Source organism: Pseudopodoces humilis, chromosome 13 (assembly GCF_049639895.1).
Source record: "Pseudopodoces humilis isolate 2021_Gansu_Grassland_sample_001 chromosome 13, ASM4963989v1, whole genome shotgun sequence".
Lineage (NCBI taxonomy): Eukaryota > Metazoa > Chordata > Aves > Passeriformes > Paridae > Pseudopodoces > Pseudopodoces humilis.
In genome coordinates this window covers 18,088,967-18,114,255 of record NC_142212.1, presented here as the reverse complement: position 1 = coordinate 18,114,255, position 25,289 = coordinate 18,088,967, and the positions used below count along the sequence as shown (strand labels likewise).

General features: G+C 42.5%; 1 protein-coding gene across 2 annotated transcripts in view; it reads left to right on the top strand.

The window, feature by feature from the left end:
• The window catches only part of CNTN3 (contactin 3), a 92,994-nt gene that overhangs the window by 15,704 nt on the left and 52,001 nt on the right, over positions 1-25,289 (top strand). Inside the window, exons 1-2 of one of the 2 annotated variants that reach the window (XM_088061748.1) lie at positions 4,054-4,183; positions 7,910-8,043. In XM_088061748.1, the coding sequence (XP_087917874.1) occupies positions 7,989-8,043 (55 nt within the window). In that variant the 5' untranslated portion in view covers positions 4,054-4,183; positions 7,910-7,988. Of the gene's footprint in view, positions 1-4,053; positions 4,184-7,909; positions 8,044-25,289 lie in introns of those variants that run through there. The other variant, XM_014251529.2, reaches the window with a different exon arrangement.

Below are 25,289 nucleotides of genomic sequence, written 5' to 3'. Positions count from 1 at the left end.
CAAGGCCAGGCTGGACAGGGCTTGGAGCAGCTGGGACAGCGGGAGGTGTCCCTGCCCATGGATGGGGATGGATGGGGATGATCTTTAAGGTCTCTCCCAACTCAAATCATTCTGATTCCAATGGTCACCCTTATTTTCAGGGACTAAGAATTGACTGAGCAGCAGCATCTCCTCCATCCCAAGGCTCCCTGCGTTCCTGGCAGCAAGTCCTGGCACTCCTGGGGAGTTTGGAACACAAATACAGACATCAGAGTCATTCCTCTTATGGAAATAAAAACCAGGTCTCACCCTTTCCCCCCACTGCAGCTACACAAGCCAGAGTTCACCCAACTTCATATTTGGTTTTTTTAAAAATTCCTGCAGCTCAATTTATTTATCATAATTCTCGAGCCCTACCTTATTTTGAAGTGATTTGTGACACGCTGTCGTGTGGGTTCATAGAATTCCTGACCTCTGGAAGTACCTGTCTTAGGATACCTGGTTGAAGGTGATGACCCATAAATGTTATCCAAAGGGTGTCTGGAATTGCTAACTCACAGGGGGAGAGCCTCAGGCATACAAATTACAACAACAGGGGCCTGAAAATAAAAGAGGAAATACTTGATTTGTGATAGGTCACTCTTTGGGGGGGAAAAAATAAAATTAAAAATAAAATTTCCAAGTTGATTATTGGTTTGAAATATTGTTATTCCAAGAAAGGAAGAATTAATGGGCAGAGCACAGGTCATGTCATCAAGGGTGCATTGCAATGTTAACATTTTTGTGTTAATCAGCGGGGGTTTGAATGCACAAGTTTGTGCTGTCATGGGTTGGGAAGGCATTTAATAATTACTGAAGTATAGAGAAATGTATCTGTACAGAGTAATAAATGGAAATACTTAAAGTAGCAGCTGAAGTTGGCTTTTGGCAGTGAGTTGTGAATATGAATATCTACTTTTTGATTTTATTAATGCTTGTACGGAATCTCAAACTTTTCTTTCTGCTAAATATGCAAAATTCTGGGTTGCCTCAGGTAAAGAATTCTTCCCAAGACACTGCAGCCTGAAAATATTTGGCTTTTAACATCCTTCCCTCCCGTATGTTTGGGAAGTACAATTTTGGAACTGAATGAAGGTTTTGCTTGGAGCCTGGGTGTGAGTTTGGTGTTAAGCAGGGCACACCAAGTCTGTGTGCAGATGAGATAAAGGAGATTTCCAGAGCAATTCAGTGTGTGGGTGTTTCACTGAGTAATGCAGAAAAGGGCAGCATAATCCTGATTTAATTTAATAGCTGCATTTTGAATCTGAAAAATTAATCTGCTCTAGCACCTTTACTGCACCAACACCAAAAACAGTTTCCAGGAGCTCCACATGGCGTGAGATCTGTGTCACTGTGGTGGGAATTGGCCATCAGTGTCCCTCAGGTTTTGAGTTGCTGTTGCTTCAGACTTATATTTTTAAATCCTATCTCATAACTGATTAAATGAGTTTAAAGAGAGTCTGGTAAACATTTCCTGGAAAACTCTGGGAAGAATGCAAAGCAAAGAGTTCCCATGGGTGTCCCAGGATTGAGCTGAGCTGTCCCCACAGGTGCTGCAGAGCACAGATGTAAAGAGGCTCTCGAGTGGTTGATGCGCAGAGTTGTGGGAGGTGATGGTCTTAGAGCAGGATTCCTGAGGACTTTAAGATAAATGTCACCCCTTAATTATTTTCTTTTTGCAACTGTGCTGCTTTTGTTGAGATGGAACAACTCGCTGTGGTAAAGGCTGAGCTGAGGGTTTTGAGTGGTTGTGTGTGTGAGGTGGCAGAAGTGCAGATAGCGAGTTCAGAAAGCCCTGCTGGGCTGTGCAGGGGCTGAGCTGCCGTGAGGAATGAGAGATGAAAAGCAGAGATGTTCTGTGACACTGTGGGGACGTGGGGAGGGTGGGCATTCCATCACTACAAATGTTCTTTGCTGCAGTGGGAGAAGGAGGGACTGAAACAAGTGCAGGCCAGGGAGGATGTTGTGCAGAGCAGAACCACCTGTGTGATCGTGTTCCGGGAGGATTCGGATCAAGTGCTGAGGATGGATGGGGACCGTGCCTCAGAGTCGATAAATGCAGCCAGACAGGAGAAGTCGTAATAAAACTCTCCACAGAACAGTTGCTGCTTCTTCCATATTAAGCTGTTGTAAATTAATTTTGTATAAAATGATGCTTTTAACTAGGCCTGTGCTAATGGCACGCTGGAGAGAGCTTTAATCCTGCTCAGTGCCCGGTAATGGAGAAGTTTCTGTGGCAGTTCCTTGCTGGTTTCTGTGCTTGCAGCTTGGTCAGGAGGATGTGTGTGCTGTCAGTGCCCCTGCAGGGACAGGAGGCTGAGGAAGAGCCACGGGCACCTCACAGGGGTACCTGGGAAGCAGCTTCCTAATGAGATGTGCTGCCATGGAGCAGGGATCTAATGAGACCCCAAAGGAGTTGGAGCAATCACATTTTTCCTTGGGGCACCGTTTTAAACTTATCTCAGGAGCAGGCCACAGTAGCAGGTTTTTTAACTCTGTTCTTTGTCTTGCTGCTGTAGCTTTTAACTGGTCAATCCTTTTTTTATTTTCAGCTTTCAGGTGTAGTGGATGCATTTGTGTTTCTTTCAGAGGCGTGCAGCCACTGCTGGTCAATATTGCCTCTGTGTTTTGTTTTCCAAAGCCTTTCCAATCTCTACCATGAAATTATTCTGATATCTTACTCTCTAGATCTGCCTGGTGGATGATGTCAAATTGAATTAACTCTTTCCTTCAACTGGCAAAAATCCCTTCTGAATTCTCTTCTTGAGCTGGCACCATCTCTGCTTCAGTGCAACAAAAAACAAATACCAATTTGATTTTAGTAAATAATTAGTGTTCAGCTGTGGCATTGGACAGTCTGGATATTTGCAGATACCTGAGTTGGATTCATCTCAACACAGATCCAAGTGAACTGGGCTGGTATCAAAGCAAAATCTGGAGATTACCTGGTATTAGAGAAAGATTGGCTCGATAAATCAGGTACAAATAGAGAACAACCACAGGGCTTTAGTTCCCTTTCCTTTGGGTTTTCAAAAGCCTGGGATTGTTGCATTTTTCTGATTATTTTTTTAATTAACCATGGAGAGGTAAGTGTGGAGCTCCCATGCAAAACTGGGAATATTTTCATAATGCCCTGGTGCCTTTCAGGTTGGAGTAGGGACTGAAGAAGGCAGAGGCTGGGTTTGGTGCTGAGGGAAATTTCCAGCTCAGTGTTTCCAACCAAGAGCGTTGGGTCGCTTTTCACAGCTGCTGATTCCATTTTGAGGGTAAATCAGAAATGGGTATCACTCCCCTCCCTGAAAAAGAATAAAATAGGCTGCTTGAGCTTCTTGTGGAGTGTTCAGCACCTCATCTCTTCATGCTGCCCTGTGGAGATGACTTTAGTAAATCTCATTTTTCCAGATGAGGCCCTGGCACAGCTGTGGCTACCCCTGGATCCCTGGCAGTGCCCAAGGCCAGGCTGGACAGGGTTTGGAGCAGCCTGGGATGGTGGAAGTTGTCCCTGCCAGGGCAGGGTGGGAATCAGATGATCTTTAAGGTCCTTCCCAACCCAAATAATTCCATGGTTTTATGAGATTTTAATAATTCCCTGCCTTAACAAAGATCTGCTGACCTCTAGTGTCAGGACATCACTTGGTTTTTCAATAATCAATACAGAAAAATAAGTTCTGGGTCTCCATAGCTCCCCTGAGTTCCAGGAATTTCTGATTAATTTAGACACAATGACTCTACAAATTCCTCTTGCTCAAACTCCCAAATTTAAAATGAACTTGCCAGCCAGCTCTGACAAGTTCCAGTTCTATATATAGAAATAAAAATTCCACCTTTAGGGAACTACTGCTTTTTATGTTTGACTCTGTGTAGTAAAAATTAAGGTCACTGAATAAAATTACTGACTCTTGAACCCTTCCCAAACTTTTTATTTCTTTCAGACATTCATGTGCATCACTTGCCATATTATATGATCTGAAAGTTCAAAGGTCTTCAAGGCTAATTTAAAAGGAAGAAAAAAATGAAGCTGGATGTTTTCTATATGTGTTTGTTCCCATCCTACTGAATTTGTTTGGCTGGTTGTTTGTTTGGGGTTTTTTCCTGGATAACCTGTTGTTCCCATCAAAAAAAAAATGGTTGGAGCAACTTGTGAGAATTGACTTTTCTCTGAAAGGTAAAGAAATAAATAATACAGAAATATTATCTGTTAATTTTTCCTGGTGTTTTTCACACCACTTCACAGCTTTGCTTTTTTACTGCCTTGAAATAACTTTGCCTTTTGAAATCAGAGCGCTACCTAACAACAGGAAGCTTTCTGATTTAAGAACTGAATTTCTATTTCCCTTTGTATATTCTGTGGCTGTTACTTTGCTTCTTCACAACCTTTTCCAGCCACACCAGGAGCTGCTTGGCTTTATTTTTTTCTGGCCTTCACATACAAAGTGCTGAATTTTGGGCGAGCCAGTTTAAGTCTTATTTCCAAAACCCCCCAGATGATGTTGTGGATCTTCTCCTTTGCTTCTGTAAATGGGGGACATGAAATGACTCTTAATATCAAGAGTCACTTTATAATAATAGATATTTAACTATTATTAATATTTTAATATGGAGGTGTTAATATTACATTAAAATTTAATTTGTAAGGTGGGACATTTTGGGAACAAAATCCAGAGGGAAGTGGCTGGGACCTGAGCACTAGCTGGGGTTGTGTGGGAGCTGTGAAGGTGACAGGGATGCTCAGCGTTGTCCTTGGATTTTGGATCCCTGCACTGGCAGTGGATCTGAAATGATGCAGGTTATTTCCATGTGAGAAATAATTGCAATATGTATATTATAAAATGCAACTCCCTGCAGACTTTCTAATATAATGTTTTTGGGGGTTTTAACATCTTAATGATGATCTTAATTCTTAGATCATCACAGTAAGAAAGAAAAGGTTACAGCAAAGCTGAGCTGCTGTGCTGTTCAATATTTGATTCTTTTATTTTTATTTTATTTTTTTTAATTTTTGAAGCAATTTCCAAGGCAGAAGCTTTCTCCAGTGCCAGGCATTGACCAAGGGTTTATAAACTGCCTGATCCCACTGACTTGGCCAGGGGCAACTCCGCTCTGTAGCCCTTCATGCACCTCTCTGTAGAGAAAAACTACTTGGGGCTCCTTTTCTTTATAGGAAAGCAATGAACTGAGGAGAAACTTCAATAAGTTCGTACTTTGGGTGTACATCTGGGTTTGCATCTTTGTGAAGAACAGACATTATTGAGCACAGGGATGCATTTATCTGGCTCAGAGCTGGAAATCTGAGCACTCCTAAGCGTGCTGCTTTTCAAATGAAGCAGTGGTATTCAGGAATAGATCCTAGATTAGCAAAACCTTACAGAACACAGGCAAAATGAAGTGTTTAAAGTAATTTAAGTCTTACAGTGTTAGCTGGTAGCTACTATTCTCTCTTAAGATATTAAAATTTATTAAAATACAGTGCAGCCAGAGGATGGGATGTATTTTTACAATTTTATATCCGCATACAAAGCTTTCAATTTTTTCAAATTTTTTTATCTTCTACCAAAGCAGTTTTTTTCTGGCCAGAAACGGATCTATCATGTTCTGCTTTGCCCAGAGCACTTGGAGAACAAAACCAAATTAATTTAGCTTCTCCATATTTTTATTTTTTTTCTTGCAAGACTGTAAGAAAGCTGACACACAAGAGTGACCTACTTTAATATTCCTGCTTCATCTCCTCCCCTCCCTGCCCTTCTGGCTGCCCTCACTGCTCGGGGCAGCTGTGGAATTTCTGGATTCCAGGGGCTGGAATGGCGATGCTCCAGCAGGATTTGCCTCTGCAGCCCCAAGCTGGGCTGTTCTGGGATGCTCCAGTGCTGGAGGATGTCATGGATAACATTCCCTTGGGAGCACAGGGTGGGGAGTGGCCAACTCTAAGTTTACAGCTTCAGCAAGAAGTTTTATTTGTTTGTTTTTTTTTTTTTTGGTGGTATCTTTGTTTATTTTTTGTTGTTTCAGTTTGCCTTTTTTTTTTTTAGATGGGTTTTTGTTTTGTTCTGATTCTGTTTGTTTAGGGTTTTTTGTGGGTTTGCTTTGCTAAGGAAAGAAAAAAAAACAACACCAGAAAACCAAACAGAAAAGGAGAAAAGTAAAGCCTTGAACTGCAGGTCCCACAGAACAGGTTTCTTTAGAACTTCACTTCTTTTCTGGCTCAAAGAAAAGTTTGTGCTCTCAGGCACAGGGTGTGACCCTCAGGGTGCCCTGTGCTGGGCTAAGAGTTGGGTTTGTGATCTTTGAGGGTCCCTTCCAATTCAGGATATTCTGTAATTCTGTGAAGAATTATACTGTTGCCAAAGCGCTGTTCTGAGGTTTTCACCCTGCAAAATTAACAGAATTTATTGTTCTCCATCACTTTTGGAAACCAGTAACATTTTAGCTGTGTATCACCAACATTTTTCCATCTGAGATGGGTGAGAACCTGGGTGAGGCTCCTGGAATTGTACCCAGGGGGCTGCCCTGGGGTGGGAAGTTCTCCTTCCCATCCAAGGTGCCAGGGAATTTCTGCAGCCCTGCAGTGAGCCTTCCTCTGTGCCAGCTTTGCTGGCAGCAGGTTCCTGCTGGGGGATCAATACCTGTTACTTCATAGAGATGTCAAGGGTTGGATTTGCTTACTTTCTGCTTTAGGAGCACGTGGGGAAAATGAGAAAGCGGGAAATTAAATACTGGATGGAGGATGCCACTGCCAGCTCTGTGTGGAGGTGACAGTGGGGTCCCACAGGAGCCAGGGATAGCAGGATGAGAGAAAAATACTGTCCTTGTGGCAAAGGGTGATGTGTTTTGAAGGAGATTAAATTCTCTTAGCTAATCACAGGTTGGGGATATATCAGAGAGGACCCTCTGCTTGAATTCTTTTTCTCGGGAGCTTAGGTAGAACTTCAAACACTTGTTCTACAGCAATATTAAACTCTTAATTCTAATGTTTAAAAAAAAAAAAAAAGGTAGTTCACATGGAAACATCAAGGTCAAGTTCAGACAGCTCAGATTTGGCTCCTCAGAATTAGTAGTTGCTTTCTTGACCTTAATATTGCTGTGCAGTGATCTGTAGGCTAATTCCAGAAGGAATCATTTAGTCTGGGCTGTGTCCTGCCTGTCTGCCCTTCTTCTGAAGAGAGAAGGTGCTGTGGAAGTGACATCCAGAAAATACAAAGGCCAGAGTTGTCCTACAACTAAAGAAAAATTACTGTAAAGCTTCTTTAGGAAAAAAACTACAAGTTTTAAATAATGTCATAGCAAAGTTGGTGGGCCTCTGCCCAGGGTTCATCATCTGGCCAGTGACTAAGGTAGAAGTGGAATTCCAAGTTTTAATTCCAAGGAGGATTTAAAGCTAGAGGAATCCCAAAGAGGAATTAGAAACTGAAAAAGCCATCAGTGAGCACATCACACTCCAGTACATCACAAAAAGGATGGGCTGGATGTGGCTTTAATGAAATGACTTGGTTTGTGTTGCCAGCATGGTTTGCACAAGGCCAAGTGCAGCCAAGAGCTGCTCCTCCCAGATGTGTCCAGCTGCTGAACTGTGTATGGTTGCAATTCATGTCCTCTCTCCTTTTAAATCCATTGTATCTCACAAATAAATCAGTGCAGGAGCTTGGTGGGAAGTGGGAACTGCAAAATCAACTTAGCTGTCAGCTCTGCTCCTGCTGGAGAATAAAACTTCTAGCACCTCATGTACATGAAAAAATGTGAAATATGAATGCACCCTTCTGTTGGGGGATTAAGTCCTGGAAAAAAGAGGAACATTAAAGGATCTGCCAACTTTGTATTTATTTAAAAGTGCTTTAACAAGGAAGCCAGTTCTTAAGGACCATCAAGGGATTCAGTTTTATGTCTGTTCTTTTAACAGGTTAAACCTTGCCACCTGAAAGATTTAAACACGCAGTTCCTCTGAGACAACCAGAATTACTGAATTCAGGAGACAGAAGATGCTGCTGCTGTGGGAGCAGCTGTTGCTGGTGTCGTTTGTTGGCTGCCTTGCAGGTAACAATGATCTCTAACTTCTCTTCTAGAGCTGTGCATAAGTTCCCAGATTCAAGGTTTCAGCTGCACTTGAGGAGGAACCCAGAGGCTTTGAAATGCACAAGTTATGTAGGGTTTAGAAGCCAAGCATGCAATAGATGTGTTAAATAATGCAGAATATTAAAAGTGAGTGAATTAAAAGAACCTTTGCTCCATAGGGGCGTGCTTTCAGAGCAAGCAGAAGATACTGGAAAGCATTAAGGATGCTGTTGGTAGCAGTGCATGGTAGGTGTTCTGACTGAAGAGCTGCAGTGTGTGTTTGTCTTTAACTGGACATTCCAGATTCTTCCTGTGGCTGATTGCTGCAGCTTTTCTCAAAACTCTGCTTTAGAATGAGGTTTGTCCCTGAGGAGCAGCGCTGTGGTGTTGGTGAACTGGTGCAGAGATTTGCTTTTCTTGCTGTGCCAGGCAACTCTCAGAGTTTGGAGCTGGTGCTGCTGTTGAGGTCTCCTGTCTGCTGCCACATCAGCTCTGCAGAGTCATTTTTCTTTCCCTTATCGAGCCCAGTCTCTCTCACAGCAGCACAAGGCTTTCTGTGCTGATCTTTGCTCAGCATCCCCAGTGATGCCAGCTGTGTGAGGGGTGAGGAGAAGCTCCTGCCCTGTCCTCAGGGCTTGGCTCTGGTGAATTCTGTGCCCCTTGGCTTTGCCAGGCCTGCCAAGAGCAGGGCAGTGCCCAAATGCCTCCCATGCATCCTCTTCAGGATGGTGAGCACAGCTCTAGGGAGGAGGACAGTGCCTGTACTTGATGCAGCATGAAAATGGAGTGGTTTATCCCCAAGATCTGCTGTGGATGGATGAGTTTGAATTCCAGGAACTCCAGTGCAGGGGGGACGGAGGGAAATGCTGTGACTGCCCTGGGCAGTCCCCTGGCTGTGATTTCCTCCTGATCCTGTGCTGTGCCAGCCTCTCCTTCCATCTCCTTCCTCCTGTCACCGGTGTTTGTGTCCTGGCAGTGCTCAGGAGGGTTGGAGTCCCGCACACAGCTCCAGGGTAGATGGATTCAGCTTTTCATGGAGGCTCAGAAGGCCAGGATTTGTTTTTGGCTTAGTCAAGAACTTTAAAGAAAGGGAAGTGAAACCAGTGTCCATCCTCCCAGCCCTTCTTTGCCCCAGTTTCTGGTCTCTCCCTGCAGCTGGTACTTGCCAGACGTCAGTTCAGTGGCCACGGGGAGTTGGCAGGTTGGAGAACCAGCAAGAAGTCAAGTAAAAAACTGATTTTCATGTTTCTAAAAGCCAGCTGGCATGGTGGGACAGGAGTGCTTGGGGTGTGCATCCCTGATTCAGTGTGGAATTGCTGTCACCGAGGGGGTTGTGTGGAGTCCCAGTCAGCATTGCAGAGACAAGAGTTGAGCCAGATGCAGTCTGAGGAACTGTGCATTTCCAGCATTTCCAAACTCTGCAGAAGGGCTCAATCCTGATAAAAATCTCCTGATATTTGGAGCCTGGGAGTGTGTTCCATGCTAGCATTACCTGTTTGCTTCAATTGTGTGACTCTTTAGTGGACCTTTGGAGCAGCAGGCTAAAATCCACCTGGGAATCCTGGAGCTAAATTGATTTCAAAACAGATTTTAGTAAGAGCACATTGTAAATGTAAAAACAAGTTGTCAAACAGCTTGGAGAATGTTATTTTAACCTCTTATTAAGATAGATCAGCAGGTATTCTGGCTCCCCATAGAAAACCATTTTTCTTTTGCTTTGCCTATAAGCAAAAAGACAGTTCTTGTAAGAGCTGTCTGCAGTTCAGTGTTATGAAATAACATCATAGCTGCAGAAAAGGAGATGATGCTGATCTTGGCTTATAAACCCTGACATTCTCTGTCTTTGCAGATAATGTATTTCAAACTAGGCCCCTTATTGCAGTGTCCTATATTGAATTGCTTTTCCTTTATCTGTTGTGAATCTTCATAGTTCATCAAAGAGGGGAATGTGAGAGGATCTAATGAAAAAAAGCAGTGGCCCTTGGGTTTTTGTTTACTGAAGTATGATTACATCTGTATGACTAATGATCCCACGGTCTTTTTGTCCATGGGGAGAAAAAAGGTGATTACTGAGTATTAAATATATGTATGTATGTGGGGTTTCCAAATGGCTGCCTTGTTAGGAGAGGAATTTCAAAACACACACTCTAGCATTATTATGTTTAAATTACTCTGAAGAGCGACTTCAAAGATAAAAATGAGTAGAATATGCAGAGCAACATCAGCAGTTGAAAGTGCAAAACTGAGCTGTGGTGAAGCCATGAATTGATTCCAGGTGTAACTTCTTGCAACTTGTGATTCTTGTAGGGCCTTCGCCCCTCCTGAGCGCCCTGACTGCGCTCGGTCCTTGGGGAGCCGGGGTGGCAAATCCTGTGAGGATGAATTTGATGAGCAGTGCCAGGAATTTGTGAACCTCCATCACATGATTGTGTAAAAGCTTCCCTGCAGTTTGCCAGGCAGCTGCGTTTTCTGGCCGCTTTTGGCAGTTTTGGCTTCGTTTTGCTGTTGCTCTGGAGAGCAGGAGGAGGCTCCTGGGGAGCCCCAGGGCAGTGCCTGGGCTGCTCCAGCCCTGCAGAGCACAGGCTCTGCTTTCCTCACCATTTTTTAATGATGTGCTCTTAAAGCTCCTCCTGAGAGCCAACGAGCTCTTCAAGGGTGGTTGAAGAGGAAGGAAAGCTGTGAATAAAAAGAGTTCAAAGAAACGAAACAAGGAGGACTCTGTGTATAAATGCATAAAATTTTTCTCCTTCAGGTGATGAAAGGGCACATTTCAAACTTGGAGGGACCACTTGGATTAAGTTTCCTAAAATTCTGACTCCTTGCCACCACAAACAGTATATCCTAACACAGTCTTTGCTGCACTTTATTTAAATAAAGAAAAACAAAAATAATAATTTTTTTTTTCCTCCAGCCATTGCAAGCCCTGGCAAAAAAAAACCAACAAAAAGCCCTCAAAGCCACAAACAAAAACCCCAGCCAATGCACTACTGTAATGTTTAGAAACTATATGGACATTGAAGCCTGGTCCTGTTTTATCACTTTATACTAAAATTTGCCAATAAAGAGGTTTTTCTTCTAATTTCTTATTCAGCTGAGTTTAAAACTAGATCATATTCTATGTGTTTCTTTATGTCAATTCAGGTGTTTTTATTGCTTTTATTTTCATTTTTTCATTTTGTTTCCTCAGTCTAATACAGAAATAAACTGTTAAGCCCTCAGGCACAGCAATGTCATGTATCAGATTCACAGTTCTCCTCTCTTTTAGTATCAAGTTTAGGAGACTTATGAAATTGGAAAGCATGATTCTTTCTTTATTTTCCAAAGAGCATGAAAACAAACCTTCTGTGTTCTTACTGCTCTGTTGTTGTGATTAAATCATGCCACAAGGAAAGCAGAAATATCCTTTTCAGATTCAGTCTTTGGTGGGGAGTTTCTTTATGGGTAAAAGTCCATTTGTAAGAGAAAAAATAAATAGCATCTTTCACTACTCGTGTTCAAATTCAGTTTTCATTAAGAGTTACAGCCTTCAGACAGAGGCAGCCTGGCTTTTGATGCATAATGCTTTTGCATATTAATAGTAGTCTCCTTTTCGTGCATTATACATGCCCAGCCATCATGTTCAAGCACAGCTCTGCCAGTAGTGACTGTCAGAATTGTTTAGTTGGGATGGCTCGTGCCACACTACCCGGATTCATTGCACTGACAGAAAGTTTGGCTTCAGTTAGTTACAAAATGAGAAACCGGTCTTGAGAGTTCTGCTTTTTTCTGACGTGTTTGGTGCCCATTTGCGGAGCAAGAAGGTGATTACTGAGCATTAAAAACCAAAAAAAAATACATATATATATATATGTGTGTGTGTGTGTAGTTTCAAAATGTCTGCCTCGTTCAAAATTTCAAAACACAAACTTCAGCATTATTGTGTTGAATTCACTCTGAAGAGCAACCTCAAAGATAAAAAGGAGCAAAATATGTGAAACAACGTGAACAGTGGAAGTGCAAAACTCATCTGTGAGCTGTGGTGAAGTCATGAATTAATTCCAGGTGGAGCTCCTTGCAGTTTGTGATTCCTGGATTCTGATTCTGATGCAGGTTCTGATTCCTTCACCCCTCCTGAGTGCCCTGATTGCACTTGGGGAGCTGATTCCCCTTTGGCAATTAATTTGACCCTCTGGAGTGTCAGGATCTGGTAACACGAAATGCGGCGGGTGCTGAAATCTGCAGAGGCTGTTCTTGATTTCCCTTTGCCCTGAAATAATCCCAAGCCTGACTCCAGTGTGGTGGGCACAGGCTGGTGTCCAGGCTCGGGAAGGGAGGAATTTTGCCTGCTCTGGGTGTGTTTGTGAGCTGACAGATGGTGGGAGCTTAGTGCAGACCCAGCTTCACCTCTTGCTGTGCCCCTGGGTAAATCTTCCCTTCCTCTGCAGCTCCTTTATTCCTCCTGGAGCAGCACTGGGTGCTCCCCAGTGAGGTGATCACAGTCTTAATCCATTCGCTTGGAATTAGGTGAGGGGAAAAAAAGAGTCTCCTTCATGAGGATCTGTGTTTTCTGGTCAGCTAAATATAAACTTAGACCTGGATATAAATGTAAATCCAAAGCCCATGTTGACATCCCAGCCTTTCTCCAGGTTCATGGATTTCCAGAAGTCTGGGTTTCCATGCTGGGCGTGCTCTTACCGGCTCAAATATTTAATTCCGTAAGTGCAGAAAATGCTGTTATATTCAAATTCTTTTTGAAGAAAGACCTTTAATAGCTTTTGAAGAGTCTCCTTGGTTTCTGCTTTATCTTTCAAGCTGGAGAAAGCCTCCTCTTGAAAAGCAGCTCCCTTGTGCTGCAGATACTGTCTAACCTTAAAGCTGAAGCCTCACCTTCAGACAATTAATGCTTCGCTTCATCAAGACAAATGCTGCCTTTATCTTCATTAATTAAGCTTATTGCAGATTTGATGACATTTGAATGGAGAAATTTTGGCTAGTGGCAATTCTGATTTTCACGTAAATTACCAAGAAGGAATTTCTAAGCGGTTTATCCTGCAATAAAATTTTGTTACTGCAAATATTACTGAGCATGAAGGCTGTACATTTGTACTTGTACAGTTCTTCTGCCTGCTGCACTTTGAAGTGCAGTACAATAGAGCAAGTAATTCCAACATATTTCTTGTAAAAGGTTATGGAGCTTGGGCACATTGAATAGTGATCCCTACTGGAATACTTACTCCAATCCACAAGCCAAATATTGATTTAATAGGAATTGTGGTAAATCCCAGTGCCTTAGGACTTCTGTTTGCTGATTTTTTGGGGGGTAGATAGATCATTGCCTGGTATTTTGTTTATGGCTGTTTATTTGCTGTGTGACTTCAGCCTTTTTTCCCAGACACCTTGGAAGAAGTGACTTTTGAAGATTCCCAGCTTTCCCTGATTCCCCTTGGCACGAAGCGAGCTTGCCCCACAAGGACAGGACGGGAGCCTCTCCATGGGTGTTTCTTGGGTTTCAGTGCAGGCCAACAGTTTCAGAAGGAGTGAGGTCCTGGAAGTTGTTGGAGTACTTGTGGCTTCCATCCTTTCCACCCCCTCACTTGGGAAGCTCAGGACACAGTGGATTTAAAAAAATCACATTAAAGAAGCTGTGACTGACAGTTGAAAAACAGAGAAGGTACACTGGCTGAAATCTAAAGCTGAGTAATTTGGCAGATGTTCAGCAAAACAGCAGAACTGAGAAAAATTCAGTTTGTATTTAAAAAAAGCTCTTCAGTAGAAACTGTTCTGATTTTTCTTGTTGTTCTTAATGATGGTGTTCAAAATGAATGCTTTAGGTTTTTAATTTTTGGTGATTTTAAATATATGGCCACCAGTTCCTTGGACAAAAGCTGTGTTTGTGCCATAATTAACCTCTCAGTTTTTTGTGTAATAACAAATGTGTTAATAGTAGCCTTTAGCTCTTCCAATACAGGATGTACATATCAGCAGTGAGATTTCAGGGATCGGTGTTTATCAGGGATTAGAACACAATTTACACACTGTTTTTTTCAGTAACAAAATAACACAGCATTGTAAAGTATAAAGCTTAACCTCAACCATATTTACTAAACGTGTTTGAAAACCTAAGCGAATAAAAGCTCATTTATATTCTTGTCTGATTAGCACAATCAGAACTTATTGATGCTAAAACGAGCCAAATTTCCATAACTATAAACAGAATATTAAAATACAGTTGACTAGCAGAGCATGCTGTTTTTCCCCTCCTTGGATGGAACATGGAGTTATGACTTTCTTGGTGACTTTTTAGGGGTCTTTCAAGAAAATCAAAGGCATTTCAAAGCCAGGCCTCTGGGCAGGGAAGCAGAACTTTTTGTAGGCAAGCGTTTGATTTGGAATAGAAAGCAGAAGATGCCGTGTGGGTAAGTGTGTTTGTGCTTGGCCATCCTTTATTTCTCCATGGTTGGGGGTCAGATGTTCAGGAGCTGAGTGGAGCAATATTTGAGTGTAGAAACCACTTTATTTGGAGCAGCCACTACAAGTGTTTGTGGTGTTTCACTCTGTAGTTGTGGCCAGAAAACCTTAGTGAGGAAGGGGAGGTACAGAGGGACTGTGCAGTGATACAAATTCAGGAATTTCATACTGAAGCCAACTGAGTCTTTCCCCGTGGTGCAAAGTGAGAATGACAGAATGGTTTGGGTTGGGAGAGACCTTAAAGATCAGCCAGTTCCACCTCCTGTCACGGGCAGGGACACAGAAACATGGAACACAGTGCAAGGAGTTCTGGGGAGACCTGGGTTTGGGTGTGGGGGCTGTGAGCTTGTGCAGGTGACCCAAGTTTCCATTTCAATTGCCTAGAAAAAGTCACTTTGCAAATTCTTGTGTGTTCCCAAGGGGGGGTCTGGGTGAAAAAGAGTCCAAAAGTCAAGACACATTTATCCTAAATCCACATGAAGGTTTGTTCCTATCTCTGAAGTGTCATTTTGTTTAAAAGTACCATGTGAGGAATGAGCATCACTTCCATTCAGCAGAGACAGCAGAGGAGTGTGTCAGGATCCTGTCTGAAATAGCCAGAAAATTTTGCATTTCCACCCTCACAGACTGAGCTCCACTGAGCTGCAGTCACACCTTGCACCTGCTTTGCAAATGGTGCAACTCGAGGTGCTCTGCATGCAGCAAGAAGCAGAGGAAGGCATAGCATTGCCTTGCCTTCAGCAGTTGTTGCGCAGTGAGAACTTGAAAATGGTTTAAACCTGAATTAAAAATAGCTTCATTTGCATAGTCAAGGGTAATTAGTGTATATTTTATCTTGATTCCTCGTGCAGCTATTTATAACTCTGGAAGCAATAAAGAAAATCCTCAGGTAGTCTGATGTTTGATTCAGTTAAGGATTCTCCTGTAGCTCAGAGGTGGCACATAAAGATCTCACTGTTGGTAAACACCTGAATGGCAAATTATCATCTTGGAGATAATGGGCATAGCTTGGGAGAAATAAGGTGCAAATAAGAGTTCCTCTTCCAAAGCTGTGCTGCACATCCAGGAAAAGTTTTTAGCTTGATTAATCCAGATTATTTCCAGTCTGTGTTGCCAGAGATCATCCACTGGTAGAGACTTTGTGAATTGAGTATTTTAAGGTTTCGTCCCGTTTCTAATTTTTAAGGTTTGCTGTGTAGGGAGATCATACAGCCCTGGATTTATTGAGTCAGGGCAGCTCTGGGGGTGTGGAATGGAAGGAAAGACATTTTCCCTGCACTTTTCAGAATGAGAAGAAACATTTATCCTGTATCAACAACTTGAAAATAGGACAGATTCATTCCTTGCCTCGATGTTTTGTGCTGCCTGGGAAGCGATTCCAGCAAGCAGTGATAAGAGACAGTGTTTTCTGAGATAAACTACTGACAGTAATGGTGACTTTTTGGGGAGAGGGAGTGGTGACAGTTCTTTCTGCCTTCAGAGTTTGTAAGAATTGCCTTTGATTGCAGCTGTAGAAGAATCCTAAATCTGAATTTGCTTACTAGCCTATGTAAAACTTCATTGTAGACCACAGACTGTAGTTAAAAGTAAGACAATTACATGGCTGGATCTATTTTTTATGCATAATTGATCTATAAAAATCTAAAGATTCATCTCCAGTTTCACATCTGCATCCAGAGCATTGCTGCAGAGGGGACATATTTCAGCTTCTTGCAAGAGTTTGCCTAGTGAGTGACAGCAGTGAGCAACATATTGAAAAATATTACTTCTAATTCATTTTTTAAAGTTTTTTGAATCTGAACATGAAATATTGTATTCTGTAAAGAGATTCTGATGAGAAAATGAAATTATATAAAAGCATAGAGGAAATGAGGGAGAAAAAGCAGTTGTTTCAGATCATAACCTCATTGGTTGGGGTGACAGTTTCAATTCCATCTGAGTTCTCTCCACTTCTCATCCTTTTTATGTTGGATTAAGTAACAGTTTTTGTCTTCTTATTCCCATAGCAACCTTATCTCTCTTTATTTTTTTTGATGTAAATCTGCTTGTCTCCTACTATCTTTCAAAGCTTGTGCATGAATAGCTTGTGAAGGAGAGGAGTGTGGCAAGGAGAGAGCAGAGACTTTCTGGCATAGAAAATAAGGGAAAGAGTATTTTGGAGCAAGAAAGAGAGAGCTGAAAAGTATTTTTTTCCTCCCAAAGCTATTCATTACATCAATTTTCCCATGTAGTTTTTTTCATGAAGGCTCAAGCTCAAGTGCTGTTTTAGGATGCTGCGTGAGCTTGACTCCTCTAAAAAGTTCAGGCCAGCCTACGTGCTCAGCCAAAAATACAGATTTAATGATCTGTAGCGTTATGGTTTCTATAACTTGGGAAAAGTGCTGCTCTGAGCAAAGGTAAGTCTTGCCTTGCCGTGATTTTGCTCCTCATGGAAGTTGGAATCTCTCAGGAGAAGGCTGAGTTTTGGGCAGGAGCCCCAGCTTTGTGTCCAGCTCTTCTCCAGAGCTGGGGGAATCCTGGTGCTTGAGTGCTCAGGATCCCAGGGATGAGGCTCCCGATCCCAGCATGAAACCTGTTCACACAGGAAGCTGCACATCCTCAGAGAGGGGCAGCTCCTGGTTGGATTCAGGCATTAAATGAAGCTGAAAAATGCAGCTCATGCTTTGTGCCCCTACATCTCTTTCCCACATTAAACACTTCCCTTGATTGGACTTGCTTAAGATGTGTCTGAAGTGCAGAGGAGACAATGGACACCAATGTGATTTTAGATTTTTAGACTTTATGCCTAAATTCTAAAATCTTTTTAGCAGGAGCCTTTTGAAATGCTGGCTTCATTTCTGTAAAAAATATTTATAAATAACTAAAAATTTTGGCGTTTCCTGCACAGCTCCCCTCACCTGGTAAAGCTCTAAATCAAAAATACTTTACTCTTTTGTGTGGGTGCTTGGTTTCTTTGTTTTAGAAAAGTAGCTCCTTAGAATTTTTGCATTGCAGGACTGTTCTTAAAACTCTGAAATATGGATTATTTGGGGAAACAGAGCTTATATTCACTGAAAAATCAAATCAAGGGCTTGCTAAGGAAAGGATTTGTTTGTCAGAATAACCCTAATAGGGTCTTGTTAGCCCATTTAACATGCTCCTGATAATATTAAAATAATACTTAAAAATGTTTACATTACATTAATACCCCATTAAGGGCCTGATCTAAAGCCCATTGAAGTTAATAGGAATGTTCAGTAGGAACTGAATGCTTTGATCTTTCAGCTGTAGTTTTTTGCAAGTTAAAAAAAAAAAGAAAAAAATCAAACATGAAAATTGTTCCAGTCAACAGAACCACGGCTGTGCTGTGCCCTACCCCACCCTTCATGGCTCATAAAGCTATTGGATTTGGAGCCTCCTCAAACTGGAATAAAGATTTAGAATATCAATTTGGATTGTGTTTCACAGCACCAAGCTGTGGTGTAGGATAAAAGGGTGTTGCTAAAAGGCTTTTGATGGGGACTTGAGATAAGGGAAGGCTTGGCTGGGTGGCTGAGAGAATTTGACTTCATCCTTTAGCAGATGTAGGGTTTGTTTTTGGGGTTTTTTGGTGTTTTTTTTTTTTTGTTTTTTTTGAGTTGTAGAGTGCCCTGGCAGGGTTTTAGACAACATTATCTTATTGAAGGTGTTCTTCAAATCATGTAGAGCAGATGGCCTTTTCTTTTGAGGTCACGTGGGAGACGTGTAGAGGGGATTTAGGGATGTGGTTCAGTGAGACTTGGCTGTGCTGGGGAATGGCTGCACTCGAGGATCTTGGAGGTCTTTCCCAACCATTCTATGTGCTTGTCATTCTATAACAAGCCCAGGTGTCTTGTGCTGTACAGAATTACTCTGACATTCAGTGAATTTATAAGAAATTCACAGTAAGGTTTGACTGAATTAACCCCTGGCTGCAGCCCAATAAATGCAGGCAGATTGCAAATAACAATTTTAATGCCTTCACTGGGTATCACCTTACTTTAAATATACTTTTTCAGAGCTCCAGTTTGCTGCCAACCTGTGTATTTTGCTTTCTGATGTTCATTGCAAAGCCAAGTAGGCATCTTAAAACCGGAGCAATGGAAGTTGGAGAGCTGCTCCTATTACACTGCATTGCTTGTGTCTTTATTCTTGTATTGATTATGTATTTATGTCTTGTTTCTCATCCACTGTGGCATTGAGTAGTTACAGACAGCACAGGCTGGGACTTGTGGGGAGTCTCATTTAATAACCAAGGAAATTCTCTGTACTTATGAGAAGAGATGCAGTACCTGATTTTATTTTCCTGTTATTGCCTCTCTCAGCCCTGTGCAGCGAGACATCTTCTCTCTTTTTTTTTTTTATTAAACGGTATTTTTTCAGCCCATGACTTTTTATTAAATTGCAGTTAATGATGTATTTCTGAGGATTACATCACCCTGCAAGGAGCAGTTTGGCTTAGGCTGGGGATCAGGCTGCACATGGAGCATCTGTCACAGAACCATTCTGCTCAGATACCAGCAAAAAGATTTGAGGTCCCCCTGTGTTTTGGGGGTTTTCTCCTTATGTACATGTCTCAATCTATTAAACTCTCCTCAGCAGCACTGGGATTGTATTTGTTTCTATAAATGGAGTAGCAGAACTCAGATATTTCTCAGGAGTTGTTTTTTTTCCACTCTTGCAGCCTCTGTTGTTGAATGTTCCGATGCTGAATTCGTTAATCTATGCTGTTGCTTGCTCAGGTGTAATCCCTTGTTCAGCCACATTTATTCACCCACTGAAGGATGTGCACATTGGTCCATCATGGCATATTAAAGGTTTGCCTCCTCCTGCCACAGCTGTCATCTCTTTGACCCCTCAGTAAACTAACAGTCTTCCACATAATTTTGCTTTCATTCAAGTGTAATGCCATTACTGCGGAGGCAAACAGAATGCAATTCTCTAAAGATCTTGTCTCATTCCCTTCTCTTCCAGGGAGGTTAATGTGCTCAGATGATCCCTGCATTTTCTTTTTGCTCTCTTGCTGCAAGAAAGCAAGAAAACAGAGTGCTCCTGGATAATCTGTTTGGACTGGCTTTTGGGGGATGGAGCAGACTGGGAAGATGAACTCACCAGCTGGGTAGAAGCTCTCTTTACCACTTATGTTTCAAATGCCTTCATTTGTTTCCTTAGCACTTTCTATTTCTACAGCTTTTTATAAAAATGTTATACAGATGTTTTCCTGAAATAGAAGTAACCGAGTCAAAACCTCTTTACCCAAAACAAGCTAAGGCAGGTTTAAATATTAATGACTTGTGGGAATCACTTAAGCCTGAAGCTGAAGCAGTGTTTTGTCATTTACAAGTGGTTCCCTTCCAGAAAACCCCCAGCTTGCTGCAGTGTCAGTGCTTTGCAGGCTGTGGTCACAGTGATTCCTGATTTGGGGAGCAAGAGCTGGGAGAGGAGGGTCAGAAATGAGCCTGGGGATGGCAATTCCAGCCCCAGCAGGAATCCTGCCCCGAGTGCAGCTTCCCTGGATGAAGCTACTGTCGTTGTCACATCTAATGACTTGGAATCTCATTGATTGCCTCTATTGTACACACTGCTATTTTACCCGCTAATTAAGTTAAAAAATCAAATTGAGCCAGTGATTTGTTGGGTGTAGGGGCTGGTTCTGCACTGCCACAGCTTCTCATCTGCTGGCTGAACTTGTGTGTGATTTGCCAGAGGTTTCCCTGGGTATCAAATGAGTGTGTGATACCATGCTTTTGATATTTAATAATCTGATATTAACAGTGGTATTTTGCATTTCCTTATCTGTAGTTAACACTCCTTTGCATTCAGCTGGTTTTGAACCTCTGATTTCTTTCTACATCGCTCTTTCTGATTTTATTTCAGGTTCTTTTCAGAAGAATTTTTACACTGCTTTGGTTTGCAAGATGTAGCATTTTTCTCCTAAGTATTTCAAAACTTCAGCTCTTAATAACACATGCTGCTCTTACTTTTTCATCTTTTTGTGCATCTCTTTTTTACTTCCATTTAAAAGTAACTTCAGCATCTCTTTAAGCCAATTGCATTTTATCCATCCTTTATTTTTCTCCTATCTTTCCTGATGGGGATTCATGGAATTACTGTCTTATTTCTTCAAGAAAACTTTTTGCCTCATAATAAATCCTCCTCTAGTGGAAAAATAAAAAAATTTTGAAAAATCAACTTGTATTGTGGTTGCAGGTCTGAGCTTTGTATCTGAAGGTGTGGGACCTGAGCATCCTTCCAGACTCTGGTTATTTCCTGACTCCGTGGCGAGGGTGGGATTGGTTTCTCAGATCCCAGAGGCTGGGAAGGGGATGGGAAGCTGGGAAGTGCCCCCAGCTGAAGGGCAGACACGTGGGCACAGCTGGTCCTGGTGTGCCACACGCCCCGAGTGCCATCGATCCGTCGCTGCAGAGGGTGAACGAGCAGGTCAAGCTACCGAGTTCTTACCACAAATGCTTTGTGTAATGAATTTAATTTATTCCAAGTCATGTTTGTAAGGGTCTCCTGCTCTTCCTCCAGACACTGCAGATCCCAGTTCAGTGTGAACCAGGCCAAATGCAGTTTTGTCATCTATTTACCCCTTTGTTTAATTGTGTAACGATTATCGCTCCTGCCTTCATAATGCAAACCATGGGATTTGTTATCTGCGTGGGGATTACACTGATTGGGTTTTAAACGTGTCCCTATTACATCTGGGTCAGAGCAATGATTAATATTGAAAGAGAGGTTTTGTAACCAGGCTGAAGCTCTAGCACACGTCCTGAAAAGGCTGCTGTGATTTTAGAGGGGCTGTGAGGGGCAGAAGTGGATGTGTAGCAGAGCAAGTGGAATTTGGGCTTGATTACAAGAATTTGTCACCCTGGTTGGGCTGATCAGCCTGGGCTTGTCACTGGCAGGATCCCCCATCCCTCTGGTGGGATGTCAGGCATTTCTTGGCTGGAGCACATGGGCTGTGCCAGGGTTTATTCATGTCTCCCTGTGCCATGTCTGTGATGGTCTCACAGGCGTCACAACACGGTTTTACCGCCTGAGCCTCGTGTTAGCCCTTCCCCACCCCGCAGGAACTGACCTGGGGTTGTCACCCTGACTTGAGTTTGTCTGGCTGTGGCCTTTGGGTCTGTCCTGCCTCAGAGATGCCACCAGGATCCAGTGCGGTGACCTTGTGACGGGCAGGCAGGCGGAAGCATCCTGCATGGAGCCGCTCCCGGATCCCACACCCTGCACTGAGGAGCCCTTGCTGCCTGCTGGGAGCTGCTGATGGGATGTAGAGGTGTGAGAAAGTTGTTGACACAGCTACAGATCAGCAGAACAGCAGCCACGGGTCCAGCCCTGCGTGCTGGAGCAGCTACAAGTGACCACTGCTCCTGTGGTTTGCCCAAACATCCCCACAGGAGCACGGAGCCGGCACAGGATAACTTCACACCTTCCACTGAGCACTCAGCCTCTTGAAAACTAATTAAACACACTCAGCAGCACTTTCAGGGTTCCAGGTAAGACAGGAAAGTGGCTGCTTTAATAGCAGGAAGCTCTGAACCATCAGCCCTGGGTGCTGAAATCTCACTGATGGGGCTTTTGGTTTGTTCCTCTGCCAATGTTTGTGGTCTTAGGCAACCTTAATTCTGTTTTTTTTCCTACCTCCAAATAATTGAGTTTGCAGCGTCAGTGTGTTCTTTTGATTTTATTAGGGACTAGAGAGTAATAGGTTTTCACAATGCTGAATTAGGTTATGCAGTGGTTTTCTGCTTTTCATTAAATAATTAATTAACAGCTCGTGCTTGTGCACAGGTTGGAGATGTGACTTCATTGGGAAGCTTCATCATTTGGCTTTCATCTTCAGCACTGAAGAAATGATTCTGCCTCGTGGACCCTTCCATGGTCTGTCTCCTAGAGATAAAGTTCTAATTTTCATTTTTTCATTTTTATGTGAATCTGGCAAATTATTATTGTTTTAAACATCTCCGCTGTCCACATCACAATAACATGGGGTTTCTTTCCATTTTTCTACCTTATCTGCCACAGAAAATACCTGTTTTGCTTGTCAGCTGCAAATGACATCAGGGTAAGAAATGCCTTTCCCTGCATTCCTGTTCCCTGAAGTCTGTAAGGAAATAACTCCAGCCCGTCTGCTTTGGCCACTTTTCGCTGCTGTGAAGGAAGTGAACAAAATCCCTTCTGCTTTGCTTTGATGTGCTCCTGAACATCCATTAAGCTACAACTTCAGCGTTGCTGTACGGTGCTGGGATAGAAATAGATCATTTTTCTTATCTGTGCTGTCCTTCTGAGCCTGTTAATGTAGTCTAATCCCAGGGAGTAACCCCAGAGATTTATAGTCAGAAATGTTTGCAGCAATTTTCCTGAACCTGCTTTATGCTGTGGTGACATCTTGGTGCTCGCTCAGATCCTGCAGGGCTTGGAGGGGAGCCCAGGGAAGATCACATTATATCCCTGATTCAGAAATGGTAGGTTTGAGCTTCACAGGAGCAATTAATGTCAGTCCCAAATGCTGTATTCAGGATACTGAGTCTGAGGTACTTTATTTGTCAAACGTGAAAATTCACCCACCTCTTCCTTCAAATTGTGATGTGAATAGTTAATACAGTGAAATAACTGTTCTTCCTCTGCATGAGCCAGGCAGGCAAATGTGCTCAGAAAATTACTTCTGTTCCTCTGCCTCTGTCTTTTTCATCTTCAATAATAGAATTAAGTTTTAATTTCTCCTGAATTCCTCTGTAAATATTATTTTGTTATAGTATGAATCTATCCTTGCACCTTATTCTCTCTACAGCTTACTTCAAGTGGGTTATTGAATTCACATATGTAGAAATAGTCACCTTCTCCAGGTTCCCTTGTGTTTCTTTTATTAAAGAGTTGAAGCACAACATACCTGAGATTGAGAACCAGTAAACAGGAGAATTATGAAAATAAATACAAAAAATAAAAGTCCACTAGCCTTTAACATGTCCAGTTAAAAATCCTGAACAGCTGCTGGAACTGGAAAGAAAACCCAGCTGATTTTGGAACAGAAAATGTCAGAAATGGTGATTCTGGCAGGGTAGGTAATGGGTTAAGGTTGGATCTTAATTCTTGGCGCATTATTTGACTGTTGTAGCTGATGGATGGGGAGATGATTTGTTTCATTGCACATACAACAAAATATTCCATATTATTTTGCTCAGCCACACATTTTGATGAGAACACGACTCTTTGGAAGGCCTGTGAGCATTGGATTTTTCTGCTGACTCACAAGTTGTTGGTTTGGAGGTGTGGAGAGCAGCTGGGGTGAGACATCTGTGGGCAGGACACTTCTCCATCTGCGGCGTCTGTTCTTTGTCACTGTCACATCTGTACTGGCCCACGTGGCCCCAGTCAAAGCTGGGATCTGAGCCAGGTGCTCCATACCTTGTGAGGTGAGGAAATGACAGATCCTGGTTGCCCATATCCCAAATATCCTTTCAGGTGATAAAATATTTTGAAATACTTGGGGCAGAATCTGTCCATTTCTCTGTGGAAAGGTGGCATCTCTGCAAACATCGAGGACTGAAGTCAGTGGCAGGAAAAAAAATTAATAAATCCCACCGTCATCAGCATGTTCCCAGTGCTTTAAAACTGAGCTGTTGTAGGATGGTTTTATTTATTGAGGAAAGGCTTTTTGGGAACACTGCTGCATATTTAATAAATAAACAAACCTTCAGATAATTAGAGCTAGATCTGGCAGGGCTTTAACCATCTGTTTAACTATTAAAATGTGAATAGCCTGGTGTTCTTCAGCACTAAACCTGCTTTGTGGTTACGAGGGCTGGTGCTTTGTAGACTGTCAGGATGTTCTTAGGGCTTGTTTTGGGAAAGTGTTAGAGGAAAAATCTGTGTTGCATCCGAGAAGTCGACTGTAGGATAATTTCCTTGAGCAAACATCCTTGCCTCCTGAGATATTTCTCAAATTGCCTGAATTGCTTTGTTCAGTGCTGTGTTTGCCTGGAGTTGAGTGGTAATTCCCGTATAATACGAATTTATGAAAGGCATATTTTTGGAAATACCTATTGGAGAACATTTTTCTTTTCAAAACATGCATTTTCCCCAGTAACGCTGATAGGGTTTGGTTTGGGTTTTTTCCAGTTCTTTCAGTGCATTTTTGCCAGTGCAAAGTGTGTTTAAAAAAAACAACCTTCCTGTTTCTCGGATGTTGACTCAACCTTTTATGCTATTAATATTCCTTTACTGTTTTTTTTTTATCTCTGCTGTCTCTGGTCCCTTCCTTCAGTTCCTCAGAGCCCAAAAGTCACCTCATCCCTCTGTCCATCTTTCCCCCCATTATTGCAAGCTCTTCTATCTCTTCCCACGCTGGCATCTCCTGTTCACCACACTCTGATACATCTGCGCCATTTTATTTTCTAGCTTTTCCTATTTGTGTTTATATAATACAGACTTCTGTGTTGTTCTCACCAATTATATTTAATTGGTGTAAGAGCATTTTTTTTTTTTCTCTCGTGTTTCCTGCACCTCAAGTTGATTCAAGGGATTGGGAAGAGTTTCAGATATTTGTAAGGGTTTTTTGGCAGCTGTTGGCTGGTTGTTCACTGCACCTGGCTCCAGCAGCCTGTTCATCCCAGCAGGACTCACCTGTGAGATATTCAGCATTTTGTGGGATGGAAACAACCTGCAGGGTCTGTCCTGCACTGAGGTTTGCTGCATTTATTGGCAATATTTCTGTGGATGCAGGAGCACTCAGATGGGCTCTGCTGGTGGGACTGATGTGAGCAGAGATGAGGGCG